This window comes from Sarcophilus harrisii, chromosome 2 (genome assembly GCF_902635505.1).
Source record: "Sarcophilus harrisii chromosome 2, mSarHar1.11, whole genome shotgun sequence".
In the NCBI taxonomy this organism is placed as follows: Eukaryota; Metazoa; Chordata; class Mammalia; order Dasyuromorphia; family Dasyuridae; genus Sarcophilus; species Sarcophilus harrisii.
Window position 1 is genome coordinate 55,282,021 of NC_045427.1, and position 17,101 is coordinate 55,299,121.

Consider the following 17,101-nt stretch of genomic DNA (forward strand, 5'->3'; position numbering starts at 1 on the left):
AAATCCCTAATAGAATTTGTGGATCAAACAAAAACTGGGCTCTTCCTACACTAAATTCCCACAAACTAGTAGCTTCATATCAAAGACAGAGTAGTCTAAGTGGAGAAAGTGAAAAGAAATACCTTCTAAGAAAATGATTCTTTTATAACTGAGGAATTAGAATCTCTAATAATATGTAAGAGGGACCCTAAGAAGGGTCAGTGTCAGGGTCTGTCCTCAAGCTAGGGTTTTGTAAAAGCTTTCTGCACTGAAAGCCATATCCTCTGTCATCATTAAGGGAGGAAAAGCTGAAAAGAAGTCCTTTTAGTGGGAGACAACAAGAATCCACTCCATCTTTTGGGATGCCCTGTCAAAGAGTCTTCCTCACTTATCTATTTTGGGGAAATGAGCAACTTTCCATCCAAGAACCCGCTCACCTCTGCAGGAAGATGGAACCTTCAGCACTAAGTGGCTGCTCAGGGACAGGCTTTTGGAAATCAAACATCAGGACCTGCTGGGGCTCCGACAAGCATCTGCTTGAGTACTCCCACAGAGGGTGAGGCTCTGCTTCCCGGGCTTCCCTGAAGTCCAGAGAGTGCTGAAGAGAGAAGAACAGTAAAAATAACAACCTGAATTTCTACAGCATCTGAAGGTTTGCAAACATCCTCACCCTAACCACTAGGATGGGGTAAGAGAGTGCTAGTATCCTTCCTCTTTTTTACAGGTGAAGTGCCTTCCTGTCCCTGGTCTCCCACATGGTGAGGGTCAGAGTTGGTTGACACATGACCCCTGATCCTCCTCACTCCAGTGTCAATGTTCTCTGCATTACAATGGCTCGCAAATAACAGGGTGTAGAGGAAAGGGATGAGGCAGCACAGAGCCAGGCAGAGACAAAGAGGGGAGCTGGCCTTGGCAAACAGCCCGGCCTTGATATAGATGTGCCTCATCCTAGAAACCTGGAAGGAAGGAAGTTGCTCACTTTCACATATTGCTTTAAAATCAATGGATCACCTCGATTTCTGGTCTCCTTTGATCCAAGACTTGATTACTACCCCTTACTAGTCTGTCAGTCTCTCTCAATGGGCTTCCTAAAATCAGCTTCCTTACAGCCACCTCAAGACTCTGCTTATTTAGGAAAGGACGAGGGGAAAGCAGGAAGGCTGATGCCTGAAAGCCTCATCTTCTGTCTTCTTTTTTAATGCAGTGAAAATTCTGCCCCAATTCCCACCACTTCAATATTGTCACAGGGTGTGCTGGGGATGAGCACCTTTTCAAATTATCTTAAAGAAGAGCCATTGCTTCCTGCCATCAGTCATAGCAGAGGCTGCGCCTCCCATATCCGCTTCCACCATTTGTGAGAGTTGGGGCTGAGCCGGAGCTGCCCCAATCCAGGAAGATTGAGGAAGCCTCCATGCCCCACACCCCAGCCCACCCTCCAGGGTTTGGAGAGTGAAATGCTGTGTCACTAGAGCCATAACGTCATCTCAACACCCACCTCTGCAGGAGATCCCTGCTGACACTATCAGGGTGGAATTATTCCAGTACCACTTAAAATGATAGACTGTGCCTGTGCCCACCTTAATCATATCATCCATAATGTGAACATCAAAGCCCTCACAGTTACCACATGGGCTTCGGATTCGCCAAAGGTCCTGGGAACAACAAAACAAACATTCACATTCTGTACCAAGCTGATTAGAAACAGGTCTGTAAATTTTGTTGGGAAACCAAGAGAGAAATGCAAAGGGAAAAATCATATATCCATAAATAGACCCACAACCAAATCTCCCCAAAATGTAGAGTCCCTTAAAAAGTACATTAAAACATCAGATAAAAGAAATCTAAACAACTCAAGAAATATTAGTTACTCCTGGATAGATCTAGTCAATATATAAAAATAACAACACTAGCCATATTAATTTATTTAGTGTCATATCAAAGTACCAAAGAAGTATTTTACAGAGTTTGAAAAAAAACAACAAAATTCATCTGGAAGAAGAAAACAATCAAGAATATCAATGAAAAAGCCGTTAAGGAAAAGGGGCTAGCAGTAGCAGATCTCAAATTATGTCACAAAGTTGTAATCATTCAAACAATCTGGTAGTAGATAAGAAACAGAATGGTGAGTCAGTGGAACAGCTTAGACACACAACATACAGAAATGAATGAGCATTCATTGATAACCTCAAAGACATACGACACTGATGCAAGAACTCACTAATTTGCAAAAACTGCTGGGAAACTAGAAAGCTGTCTGGAAAAAATTAGGCACAGACCAACATCTCACATCATATCTCTCTCTATATTTATCATATACAGAGATATATGTCCAAATCATGTACTTAAAAATCTTGAGGTTATCTATCTATCTATCTAGATATCTATATAAAGATTAACTCATGTACACAATTTGGAATAGAGTGATATTATAAGCAAATTAAGGGGACATAGAAAAAAATACATGTTATATCTGGGAATAGAGTATGACCAGATGAGAGATAGGGAAGATCACAAGAAGTAAAATAAATAATACTAATTATATTAAGTAAAAAAGTTTGTGTGTAGGTCACACAAACAAAACCAATGCAGCCAACTCAGAAGGAAAACAGGAAAATTTTATATCAAGTTTCTCTGATAGGGATCTCATTTCTCCATGTAAAGGAAAGTGAAACAGACTTTTAAAAAAGGGGTACCATTCCCCCATTGAGAGATGGTCAAAGGATGTGAAGACAGTTTTTAGAAAAAGAAATCAAAATTATCATATTTTTACAAAGTGCCAAATCATAGAGAGAAATGAAAAGACAACTCAAGTTCCACCTCATACACATCATATGGACAAAATTAACAAAAGAAAAATGGCTCTTAAAAAACAAGATTCTATTATACTGAACCCTACAATATTCATAAGTTCAAATGCCCCATCTTAACCCAAATTATCTGAAATAAAATTTTCCCATATAGCTTACCTTGAACTCTACAACCACCATGTGCAAGGAGGCAGCTTGTGGCAACACTGTGATATTGTTAGCAAGATGTTCAATCACAGCTGTCCTTGCATACCAAAAGTATAGATTGTGCCATGGTAATAGACTTGTTGTGAAAAAAGGTTCTCCAAGAAGAACAGAGATCTAAACAATCAGAAAAAGAAATAAAACTATTAGCCTGACTTGATTTGGAATCAAGTGTAAGCCACAAATTCTAAACTTGCAGAAGGGAAAGACATCTTTCCAATTTTAATAAAATATACATGACTTGTAGACATGATAAAAAAAATTTACTTGAAAGTTTGCAATGAGACTGATTAATATTAGAACTTTTTAGAAGTCTTGCAAAAGCATACCATTCATATTTCAGTATTTATTCTCTTGTAAAGAAATATAATCAATTGGATTAGGTAACAAACTAATATTAATTAAGTGAAATATAAAAAAAAAAAAGACAGAGGGGGAAGAGAGAGAGAGAGAGAGAGAGAGATGGCTTGAAGTACTGTTTTTAGCAAGTATATGTTACTAATGCAAAGAGATGACACCTATTACTCACCTTTCTATCACCCAAATCTGCAGAGGTGAGTAATTCAGGACGCTTCTCTATTATAGTAATTGTATCCTCTAGACCATTAGCCTTAAAAATCTTTGAAAAAATAATAAATTGAGTTATTTTTTCAATAACTTCAATCAATAAGTCTCAATGTAATCTTTGTTCCCCAACACTAATTTCTCTTTTATGTGTATTTGGTATAAAAGCATCACAATGTGTCAAGAATAAGACTACCAAAGAACCAGCATGATTTAAAAACAAATGGCTCTTGTAAGGAAAATCCAGGTTTTTTTGGTGGCAACACAATGTTCTGAGAAGAATTTCAGGTTTGCCCATTTCATCTCCTAACACTTTTTACTATCTTCCACAACACCCACAGGGTAAGGACAAGGACACAAACTTATCAGGACACAGATGTGATCAACTTTATCCCCCAGGTGGGCTGTTCCTCAGACAAACAAGACAGAATTATTACTAACAAAGTTCAAAATCCTTCTTGTCTTTTTACTTTTCTGTGAAATGAGGAAAAAAGGTTTGGTAAGAACAGGTAACCTCAGATTTTTCACCAAAAACAAATTAAAACATAGCGTCATATGTTAGTTTATACTCAAGCAGAGAATAGGATATTCTATAGGTCACCTGTTTCTCCACTATATTCTAAATTTCAAAGGACAGAATCCAAAACAACAATTCAATGCCAGATGCTCAATCGCACATATCCCCAGTCTAGCCAAATCCATCATGTCCCCTAAATATTTATCCACTCACTTTTTTCATCAGTCGATGTGACACTGCTGAGTTCTCTAGTGTGAATACCTAAAGGGAATTATGTGCTATTAGTCACAACTAGCTTGAATTCTTAATATCATTAGAAAATTATAAATATTGAAACTTTGTAAGAGCATAATAAATGACAGATTAGGAAGTACCACCCATCCATTCCAATAACTGCTCACATTGTCTAGGAAGACAAATAACATTACTGATCTGAGCAATATGCCTTGAGAGTCTCAAGCCTCAAGCTGAGTTCTAACGATGACTCTGCTGGACTATGCCCATGAACTAACCAGAGCCTCCTCATTCTAACACGTGTATCTAAAGGGCATGAATAGAGTATGGCCAAACCAATACTAATACCTTAAAAGAGCTTTTAAAAGACAGTTTCTAATGTAGACAAGATTAGAAGGGAAGAAAAAAAACTGGGAAAACATCTTTACAGTTAAAGGTTCTGATAAAGGCCTCATTTTCAAAATATATAGGGAATTGACTCAAATTTATAAGAAATCAAGCCATTCTCCAATTGATAAATGGTCAAAGGATATGAACAGACAATTTTAAGATGATGAAATTGAAACTATTTCTACTCATATGAAAGAGTGTTCCAAATCATTATTGATAAGAGAAATGCAAATTAAGACAACTCTGAGATACCACTACACACCTATCAGATTGGCTAAGATGACAGGAAAAGATAGTGATGAATGTTGGGAGGGGATGTGGGAAAACTAGGATACTGATGCATTGTTGGTGGAATTGTGAACAGATCCAACCATTCTGGAGAGCAATTTGGAACTATGCTCAAAAAGTTATCAAACTATGCATACTCTTTGACCCAGTAGTGTTTCTACTGGGATTATATCCCAGAGATATTAAAGACGGGAAAAGGACCCATATGTGCCAAAATGTTTGTGGCAGCCCTCTTTGTAGTGGCTAGAAACTGGAAACTGAATGGATGCCCATCAATTGGAGAATGGCTGAATAAGTTATAGTATATGAATGTTATAGAATATTATTGTTCTGTAAGAAATGACCAGCAGGATGAATACAGAGAGGCCTGGAGAGACTTCCATGAAGTTCCATGAGCAGAACCAGGAGATCATTATACATTTAAACAACAAAATTATATGATGATCAGTTCTGATGGAAGTGGCTATCTTTAACAATGATAGGATCCAAATCAGTTCCAATTGATTAATGATGGACAGAACCAGCTACACCCAGAGAAGAAACACTGGGAAATGAGTGTGGACCATAACATAGCATTTCCACTCTTTCTGTTGTTTGCTTGCATTTTTGTTTTTCTTCCCAGGTTATTTTTACCTTCTTTCTAGATCCAATTTTTCTTGTGCAGCAAGACAACTGTATAAATATGTATACATATATTGTATTTAACATAATTAACATGTATGGGACTACATGCCATCTAGGGGAGGGGGAAGGAGGGGAAAAGTTGGAACGGAAGTTTTTGCAAGGGTCTGTGTTGAAAAATTACCCATGCACATGTTTTGTCAATAAAAAGCTATAATAAAAAAAAAAATTTTAAAAGACAGTTTCCCTCACACCACACTGGAATACAGGGAAGTCCTACCATCTCTGAAGATATCAACAGCCATTACATGAACAACATACCAAAACTGTTCACCATGTGGGTAAAGTAAGTTATAAACGAGAAAAAAAATTGAGGTAAGAGTGCTAGAAATAGATAACTTTAAAATGGGTCTAAGAAGAAAGTAGAAATGTGCAATTACCTGTTCTGCCCCTACACAGTGAGCCAATATTGGAAGCAAGCTGCCATCACTGATGCAGAGACAAATACTGTCTGCTTTCAATACCTAAAAGAAGCAAAAAACTGTCAGCATCTACTTTTATTACAGATTAAAAGGTTTTCGGATATCATTTGTCAAGAAATCATTGCCAGTTTAAATAAAGAAAAAACTCACTGATCTGTCTTTATTCTTTCAGAATCAACAAGAATTAAATGTTATCTAAACCTTAACATCTATAGAAATTATCTCAAAAACAGACTGTTAAGCAAACAAAGTCTCAGAACAGGATTGAAGAGGTCAGCTTAGCCTATTCAGGAGAGGAGTTTTTAAGGAATTCAGAATTGTTTAAAAATGTACAATACTACTAATTACAAATCATTTTATCTGCAAAGCCATTTCTGGGGAACCACACAGTTTACTATTCAATATGCCTTATATCTCATGATTCCCCAACACAAACTGTCCCTTACACACATCACTCATTCCAATCAACTTTGGCGCTTACCTCATATCCACAGGTGAGTTCCCTCCGCATTTCTCTCGGTCAATTCAATCCTTTCACTTCTCTCAAGCACTACTTTCTCTATGAAACCTTCCTTGATTTTCTAGTCAACAATGATTTTTTTCCCTTTCATGAATTCTTATAGCACAGGGTATCTATACCAGACAATCTTGGTTACCTATATTGTATCTTGTGTTTTCTCTAGTTGTTTTCATATGTTTATATCTTGTTTCCCCAGCTAAACTCTGAGCTCTCTAATCTCAGGAACACACTATCCCCACTAATCCCCTCTACTGAACATATAGAAAACATGTAAATACTGGTTGACTTCTGAGTATATGAAATATACTGCAAGTCTTTCCTTTAAGTATCACAGAAAGTGTTTAAGGTCTCATAATATAATGTCTCAAACATCTAAACATATCATCAGAACATCTAACCTAAATCATTCATGCTATACTTAAAAACAATTCCTTCTGATATGAACAATTTTCTAATGAAGAAATTAAAACTATATATAGTCAAGTGGAAAAAATTCTCTAAATCATTATTGAGTAGAAAAATGCAAATTAAAACAACTCTGAGATACCACCTCACACCCCTCAGATTGGTTAAAATAACAGGAAAAGATTATGATAAATATTGGAAGGGATGTGGGAAAACTGGGACACTAATGCATTGTTGGTGGAGTTGTGAACTGATCCAATCATTCTGGAGAGCAATTTGGAACTCTGCCCAAAGAGCTATCAAACAGCAGTGTCTCTACTAGATTTATATGCCAAAGTGATCATAAAAGAGAGAAAAGGGCCCACATGTGCAAAAATGGTTGTGGCAGCCCTTTTTGTAGTTGCAAGGAACTGGAAATTGAGTGGATACCCATCAACGGGGCAATAAATGAGTAAGTAAGTTATGGCATATAAATGTAATGGAATATTATTGTTCTATAAAAAATGATGAACAGACTGATTTTGGAAAGTCCTGGAAAGATTTACATGAACTGATACTAATCAAAACAAGCAGAACCAGGAAAACATTGTACATAATAACAGCAAGATAGTACAATGATTAACTATGATAGACTTGGTTCTTCTGAAACTTTGGATGGAAAATACCAATGCATCCAGAGAGAGAACTATAGGGATTGAATGTAGATCAACATATACTATTTTCATCTTTTTTTCTCTCATGGTTTTTCTCTTCTGTTTTGAATTTTCTCTCTCAACATGATAGATATATGAATGTACATGTATTAAAAAATGTTTTTACATGTGAGTGGGGAAAATAAATTTTTTTTTTAAAAAATGAAAAAAAGATTGTGATTATGTGATTATGAGATATGTGATTAGAGAACATTTAGATTACAAAGAGATTTTTCAAAGAGAAATTAGCTTCTAATTTTAGCATAGGATTAATTCTATTGTTACATAATATAAACCTCAGTCAAGCCCAGCCAGTTAGAATGGATATAGCATAAATTAATATCATAATCCAATTCTGGAAGCATAAGCAAATTCACAGATGAAATTAAGAAAATCAGAGAATGCTCTGAAGACAGACCTGAGCTTTATTTATTTATTTATTTATTTGGTTGGTTGGTTGGTTATTTATTTATTTGTTGGGCAGACAATCAAGGTTTAAGTAAGCTGCCCATATATCTAGGAAGTGTTAAGTGTATGAACCCAGATCTGTACTCAGGTTCCCCTGACTCCAGGGCTGATGCTTTATCCACTATGCCGCCCAGCTGCCCCCATACCCAAGCTTCTGAGGTTGACTGACATCATCCCTGATCATAAACTGTCCTTTGGTGGCCCTGACAACAAGGACTCCTGAGCAGGACATCAGCCATGGGAGGCCTTCAGCATAGCAATTTCACTCTTAAGATAAATCTAGTCTTCTTTAGTTAACACCAAGCAAAAATGCATTAGACTATAAACTATATAGAACCAAAGTTATATATAAACTAAGAAACTACAAATATTTGGCAATATAAATATAAGCTATATGTTTATATTCCCAAATATTTGTAGTTTCTTAGTGAGAGCAATAATTCAGAAGAACATGCATTTCATTCTTATGCTTCCTTGAGTGGAAAAGCCCCTCAGAGAGCCAAGATCCACTGATTGTCTAGAAAGCAGATTTGTATATTCCCAAATTCCAAATGAGAAGTGGAGCAGGCCCTTGAGGCAATCTGGTCCAATACCCAAGCATAAGGCAGCCAGAGCAAGGCGAACCAAGGTAATGAATTCCAGACAAAAAAATACTTCAGGAAAGGAAAAGAACTCTTCTCCCGAGTTTAGAAAACCCCAACCCTTACCTTCTTCAGTGCTTGGATGTATTGTTCTGTTCTCTTATGGTCATTCAGTTCTCCAAACCGAGGCCGGTTCCAGAGCAAATGAGCCTGACATTCACAGACGGGACGCTCTTCATGAAAATTATTCTTACTTTTTTCATTCCTAGGGCATACCATGAACTAAAGGTTAAGATGACTAACGATATCCAGAGACACTAAAGAGGATAGCAAGAGCTAATGGGGTAATAAAGACTGAAAAGACTCTTCTGGGATTGAAATCATTCACAAAATACAGCCTGGTGGTGGAAAGGGAAAGGCCTGAGAATCTCTCTACATGTAAATATGGAAAACATGAGAAGGTGTGCCATTTACTGCACTTTGTGCCCAGCTTTATGTCTCTCCAGGACCTAAGTACAAGCTCTTCTTCTTGCTATAAGAAAGGGGAAAGGAAGCCTGAAAAACAGCTCTCCAATTTCCAGATTATTAATGACAATGCAAGATTTTTTTTTAAATCTAAAAGAGCTTCATTGTGGAAAAAGTCCAAAGGAAAAAGGATATGAGGCATGAAAAAAGAATCCTGGCCAGGGTCAAGAGTTAGATGGTGGAAAGATTCATGTGTAAGCAAAAATAAAGAAACAAAATGAAAGCAGGGGGCTGCCTAGAGAGCCACTACTCTCCCCTCAAGACTGGTAACATCAGCCCACAGGCACAATCACATGGGAGATTATCCCCAACCATATATCAAGAGGAGAAGCAGTTGGAATTCCCAGTTGAGTAAAACTAATGGCATGAATTTGTCAACCTAATAACAATAATCAAGATGGCATAGTTGTCATCATCGTTTGGTGTCTTCCCAGAGCCTGGATCCAAGACATTATAGAGAATATCCCAAGCTTCATCAAAATATCTATTATAGACTTCTATTGATTCATACGGGTACAGATGATACTGCTTGAAGGAAACTAGAATTCATTACTACAGAACATGGAATCTTAGATAAGGTTTTATGAAGAATTTGGAGGCACAAATGGTATTTATCAAAGAAAAGAATTCAAAAAGAAAATCAGAAATGAGAAATGAACCACTGATTAAGAAGATAGTGTCTCAGTATGGTAATTATATTGTAGGTCACTTTTTTTGTCTTTTAAAATTATGGAGGATCCCCAAAGAATTTTTGTTTATGTGGGTTATATCTATCAATATTCACCATATTTAGGAATTAATATTATCATGAAAATAATTTTGGCCTTGAGGACTCTGAAAGATCAAGAAAACCTGGGTTCAAATTCTGCCTCAGACATTTGTTAGCTGTGTGACTCTCAAAGATCTCCAGATCACACACAAGAATGGCTAGAGTACAAGGTAGAGAAAAGAACAGAAGAAAAACAATCCAAAAGTTTACAAGAGAAGCCAGAAATAAAGCCTGTGGCTTCAAATTCTCTAGAGGCAAATGTACAACAGACAAATGTAGTAAGTGGGGCTAACAAGGAAAATTAAGAAGAATCTCATGGAAGGAAACAAATGTGATATTGGTGAGATAAGATCTGTGACTAAAATATCTCTGGAAAGAAATACTTTATTCTAATGTAAGATTTTACAGAAGAAGAGAAAGATAAACATTGCATATTAAGAAGATAGACTTGTGAGGAAATTCAGGTAGCAGAATGTAAAATCAGAGAGAGCATCTGTACAGAGAGCAGTTAAAGCAAAGACAGAAATAATATGGTCATTGTCGTATATTAAAGGCCATCAGGTTAAAAAGAGAAAAGAGATGAGAGAGTTCACAAGTCGAGAACAAAGTCACAATACTGGAAATTATCTGGACATCTGCCAGTAAGGTCCCACAACAACCACATAGCCAATGATCTCCCAATTTCTTTAATGACCATATCATTTCTCAAAAGGGAAAGCTCTATTTTGGACCCAACTCTCACCCACATGAAAGAATCAGCTGTCAGGGAAAGGAAATATGACATCAAGACTGATACTAAGTGAAATGAGCAGAACCAGGATTTCATTGAACAAGGCAACAGCAAAATTATACAATGATCAATTCTGATGGACGTGGCTCTTCTCAATAATGAGACCATTCGGGCCAGTTCCAATGATCTTGTGATAAAGAGAGCCATCTATACCCAGAGAGAGAAATCTGGAAACTGAATGTGGATCACAACAAAGCATTCTCACTTCTTTGTTGTTGTTTTCAAGATAAGTGTATAAATATGTATGCCTATATTGAATTTACATATATTTTTACCATGCATAACATATATTGGATTACTTGACATCTAGGAAAGGGGGTAGAGGAAAAAGATGGAAATTGGAACACAAGGTTTTGCAAGGGTCAATTGTAAAAAATTATTCTTGCATATGTTTTGAAAATGAAAAGCTTCTGCTCTTAATCTTTGGCAGAAGTTTATTTTACCTTCTAAAAACATTATTATAGGGCAGGTAGGTGGCACAGTGAATAGAGCACCAGCCTTGAAGTCAGGAGGACCTGAGTTCAAATCTGGTCTCAAACACTAAATAGTTCCTAGCTATGTGACCCTGGACAAGTCACTTAACCCCAATTGCCTCAGTAAAAACAAACAAATCAAAAAAGCATTATTACAATTTCTTAGATAAGCCAAACTTGAGTAAATTTTTATTGCTTTATATCATTGTTTTACCTCTCTCTTGGATAGATTAGATTATGATTTCACTGAATATTTCATTAATGGTTTAAATAAGGCATTCCCTTATTATTTGGGCAACAAATAGTTTTATGGTTATGTTATAATAGAATGAACAAAAACAAAATTTAAAGAAACTGAGGAAATAACTAATAATATGATAAGGAGAGTTGTAAAAAACATTTGGTTGTCTTTCCTGATATTTCAAATTAAATTGATAATTATTTTAAAATAAAAGAAAATGAAAATTGCCATTTCACCTTAGATATCATGATTTATCACTTGTAAAGGAAAATAAGGAATCTGCAAAATTGATTTCTTGTGAGCAACAAGATTTACATGTATTTAATTGCTTGTATTTTATTATTATGTAAATATAAACATATTATATGTAAATATATTGTTATGTAAATTGTGTAAATATAAACATTATGTACATAATAAACATTTTAGGGAGATAAGAAAAAAAGAAAAAGCTTCAATTAAAAAAAAATAAAACTACAAACTTCAACCAAAAAAATGTCATGGAGAGATGACAGGATTGGGAGTAAGGAAGAGCTGGGTTCAAATTCTGCCCCCATAACTGCTGCCTGCATGACTTTCTCATCTCCAACATAGGGGAGATGAAATCACCGGCCTCCAAAGTCTATTTCAAACATAAATTAAGAAGCGCTTTGAGATAAAATTACCATTCTGTCTCAGAATTTGAAACAGAAAAGGATGAAATAAACTGATATGGAAATCTTATTCAGGAAAGCTGACTTCAAAGTCTTCAGAGGAAGGACAGCAATTGGTTTACATTGGTTACATTTCTCCATGAAATTATTTTAATCAGGATTGTATCCTAGTGGGAAAGGCTAGAAATTCTCAAGATTTTATGTCAAGAAAACATAAAGAAAAGCAATTTCAGTGAATAAAAAAGCAAAGGAGACCAAAGTGGGGGGGGGGGGGGAAAAATAAATATATATATAAATATATATATATATATATATATATATATATATATATATATTTGTTTGTTTAGCACCTTCTCTTACTTAAAAGAACAAAGTATAGTGGTGAGCTGTTTTCATCAGGCCATATTCTGTAGACTAAAGAGAGGCCTGAGTAACACACTCTTTGTAAGAATGAAAAAGAGTCCAAGACAGAGAAAGCAGAATGACAGATGGCCTCCAGTTCATGCTACAGGAGGGTCAAATTAAGGAAATGGGGGCGTTTATTCTGGAGAAGAGAAGAATTAAGTGGGAAATGATTTGGAGAAGAGTTACATGAAAGAAAGAGTAGACTTCGTTTTTAAAAGCAAAATGAGCAGTGACTGAACTCTTTTAAGAAACAAATTCAAGTTTGGTTTAAGAAGATTTCTAAGGATCAGAGCTTTCCAAAATGAAATGAGCTGCCTCAGAAGACAGAAAGTTCCCATCCACTCTCAAGCAAAGGTTAGGTAATCATTTGTCTGATATTGGATAGAAATGCCTGAGGTTTTTGAAAATTGATTTGGAATTGGTGACTACCAATTTCCCTTTTGTGAAATTCTGTGATTCTATGAAACAAATGACATTTTTTCTACCTATTTTAAATTCAACAAATATTTATTAAACATCTCCTGGGCTGTTCCTGGGTAGAAAATTATGGATTTTAATTATGGATGCAATGCCCCCAGACTTATTGCAAGCACAATGTCATCCACAAACAAGAGCATAAAGGAAACTTGACAGCTATAGGGAATCCCTCTTCAACTAGAATTCTACACTAGGCCTTCTCCATAGCAGTGGTGAAAATGTTTAGGTTTATCTCACTTGATATTAATGATCAGAGAAATCTTTGAAGAGGGTTATCTCTGCTATTACTTTTATTAAAAACTTGCATAATTTTGATTCATGCAAAGGAAACAGCCTATTGGAAGACAAACTTTTAGAAGACATTCTGCTCTACTAAATTAAATGTTTTTTGTAGTCAACAAAAAATAAACACAATATCTTGTATTTTCTACATCTTTCAATCAGTTGTGTGATGGCAAATAAATAATCTACTGTGGAATATCCTTTGTAAAAGGCCAGTTGATTTCCTACTACTACTCTCATCAGAAATATCCTCAATGTATCTGTAAATGCTTCTCCCAAAAAAAATTTCACACAAATGAGAAAATAGTCACATAGGTTAAGAGATAGTGATGTTCTTTTTCACCTTTTCCTGGTATTTACAAAGCATAAGATTTTTTTTCAACACCTTTGGTATCTTCCCTTCTTTCAGATACCTGACTACTCAATCCTTCAGCAACAATTGCATCAGATCTCTTTCACATACACTTGATCAAACCCTTTTCACATAAATTTAGTCAGTTATTTTTCCCATCTTGGGTCACACTAGAATTATTTCTACCTCCTCTACAAGCACATAGTATTGGAGAATTTCAGGGTCACCACTACAATATGATGAGGAATCAAACAGGACTTTGGAGGATCTCACAAACACTAAATCTAAACAAATATAAAAATATAAATAGGGACAAGTTTCCCACACTTTCAGCAATTATGTATTTAGTCCATTTATGTTTTTGGACTTATTTACCTGGTTTTATGAAGGTTGTACCACACACAATAATCATCACGGTGAGCAGTCAGATAGAGGGATTCACCCTGGACCACTGGCTCCTCATTTGGCAGAAAATAGACACACTGCATCCAATGATCTCGCCACTAAAAGGATTTTACCAAAATAGAACAAAAAAAAAAAAAAAAAAAAAAAAGGGAAAAAATGTTTTAAGAGAAAATCAAATGGGGAGTAAGAAACAATCAAACTGATGAGTAATGAATAAAAATTATTCAAAATGATCAAAAAATTGTCCAGATTTGTAGACCCCTTTTCTCTACCCAACTGATCCCCAACACTTCCTCTCAAAGAGCCATAACAGCAATATTCTATTTCAGGATCACAATGAAGTTTTCAAAATGGAGTTCATGGAGAGTTAATCATATGGAGGTTATGAACACTAATTAACCCACATTCTCCTGGAGGAGCAAATGATGTTTCTTTGACAGTAACTATACTACAAAGGACAGCTTAGCCTTCTTCCATCCCAAAATATTACAATGGCCTAAGATATCTTTATTTTGGGTTGAGAAAAAGAATAAGAAAATTTTAAAACTTGGTCTGCTAAATTAAAAAAGATATAATCCTTGAACTTCTGCTATAACACAATTCACGATAAGAAAGATTCATTATGAAGGACCTCATTGCAAGAAGTCTATGGCCAGGATCCCAAAAATACTTTTATAAAGTTTTAATATATTCAAATTATATTTATCAGTCAATTAGTAATTTTGCAAAAAAACAGAGCAGGGTTTTTTTCCCCTTAAGTGCTAAATTTCAATTACTGTTATATTAAATTTAGTTAACTATATAGAAGTTAAATGACTTGTCCAGGACCACAAAGTTAGTAAGTAATGCAAGGTCAAATTTGAACTCAATCATTCCTGAAGAAGGGGGGTATACGGTATTTTAAGCATACTACAGACCCAATAGAGGGTCTCATCACTGAAAGTGGGGGTCACAAAATGATGACTTCTTATCATATACCTATTTTATAGACCAAGGATCACCTAAAGATTTCTCAGGCAAAAAGGGATCATGAGGGAGGAAGGTTTAAGATCATCTGGCCAGAAAAATGAATACATGAATCTGGAAACATAGGCACAGAGGATGGCATCAGAGTGTCAACATACTACAGCTCTCCCTCTAATAAAAACGGAGTCATTATTATTACCTTGATTTGCCTTAATGATCCTTTCCTCCTTCAAATGTAGATAAACCAAGAAGGGTAAAATCTATTCTAGAAGCGATTCTCACCAATAAGAAAAACCCGGGATAGAAATGATGGGAACCCTGAAGAGGCCGGCACCTCTTAACCTAGGTGATAAAGAAGGAAATGAAAGCAAAGCAAATACCCTAGATTTTAGGAAAACAAATTTCAAACTATTCAGATGAATAGAAGGCTATGAATTAAAATTCCACCATAGAAATTAGCCAAAGAATGATGGAGAGATAACAAGAATGAAATTCTGAAGAAGCAAAGAGGAGGAAAGGAGGAAAATAGGTGATCTAAAGAGACCAATGTGGAGGTACCCAGAATTCATGAATCAACTAAGCTTTTTAAAATACATGGACACACAATGGAAATAAAATACATGTACAGAAAAGTGATGGAATAAATGAGCAAAACCAGGAGAATAACTTATACAATACAATAACAACATAGTAAGTAAACACAAATAATGACCAACTACAATTCCAGAAGACCAATGAGAAAATATGTTAATCAAAACCCATTTTTTTGAACATTATCAGTGAAAGACTTTGTCTGTCTAACTTTGCACATTTGTTAAAATTTTTCTCCCCTCCAATGGGAGGATGGAGAAAAATTATGTTTTAATTAATTTAAAAGTTAAGTATTTTTAAAAGGCATGTTTACACTGAAGCACAAGAATGTAAGAGATGATGAATACAAAAGCCTAATACCAATCTCAGGACAATTAAAGCACAAAATGAGATGAGAAAGAGGATTAAAAAAGGAAACAGAAAAGAAAGAAAGGTGAGTGAGACAATAATAGATGACAAGGGGAAAAAAGTTAGTCAATTCTTTTTTTGCTTATTTCCCCATCTAGCTAGAATGGTGTTTTGACTAAAAGCACAGAACAAATATGATTAATAAAGAATTCATACCCCAGAGAAGTAACAACATAAATAGAGAAATCTTAGCTACCCATAAAGAGTTCATTCTGGTCCAGAAGAATGACATATTTAGATACAAACAACCTAGCAGATGTTATCATTGAGCCACTGATAGACAATGACATCTCTGAAAGATCACAGAGAATGGAAATACTATTGGAATGGAAAGGAACAAAAAGAACAAATTTCTCAAGCTTTAGGGCAGTGAAACTGACATCAAATTGCTAGCAAAATTTTTTAATATGTCATAAGATCTGGTTAGTGAACATTTAGAAAAGGAAACAGATCACAAAAGGCCAGCATGATCTCAACAAAAAGAGAAAATGCAATACTAACCTTATTTAATTTTCTGATAGTTGGTAGAAAGAGGGAGTTCTATAAACAGATTTTTCCTAGATTTTAACAAAGTATGTGACAAAATATCTCATTCTTATAGAAAAAATATAAAAAAACTGAACTAGAATCAGTGAAATGAGATGGATTGAGAAGTGGCTGAATAATTAAACAGAGCTATCATTCCTTAAAGGTAAGAGACCATTTCCAAAGCCTTTCCCCTCCCACCCTATCCTATTCCTCTCAAGGGCTCCACCCTCTTTCCAATTAGTTAGGTATATCCTCTGAGTATCACACTCCCTCACCCCATGCACATCATTTCTCTCCATACATACAAGTATCATGTGGCTATCACAGCATCCTCCTCTCGACCTTGTCTCTGCTCACTCCAGGCTATCCCACACACTGCTGCCCTGATGACTTCCTTGTTCAATCAATTCTAGTGGCCTCTTATTGCCTCTAGAATCAAATAAAAACTCTTGCTTTCAAAGCCCTACCCAATTTGATCCCAAGC

At 35.6% G+C, this 17,101-nt stretch overlaps 1 protein-coding gene across 3 annotated transcripts in view; it reads right to left on the bottom strand.

The window, feature by feature from the left end:
- The window catches only part of PRMT7 (protein arginine methyltransferase 7), a 67,461-nt gene that overhangs the window by 5,422 nt on the left and 44,938 nt on the right, over positions 1-17,101 (bottom strand). For all 3 annotated transcript variants that reach the window (XM_023495069.2, XM_031950215.1, XM_003758441.4), the window contains exons 9-16: positions 14,095-14,222; positions 8,879-9,017; positions 6,045-6,128; positions 4,285-4,332; positions 3,520-3,609; positions 2,946-3,107; positions 1,557-1,631; positions 417-577 (exon numbers count right to left, since the gene is read on the bottom strand). In XM_023495069.2, the coding sequence (XP_023350837.1) occupies positions 417-577; positions 1,557-1,631; positions 2,946-3,107; positions 3,520-3,609; positions 4,285-4,332; positions 6,045-6,128; positions 8,879-9,017; positions 14,095-14,222 (887 nt within the window). The remainder of the gene's footprint in view (positions 1-416; positions 578-1,556; positions 1,632-2,945; positions 3,108-3,519; positions 3,610-4,284; positions 4,333-6,044; positions 6,129-8,878; positions 9,018-14,094; positions 14,223-17,101) is intronic.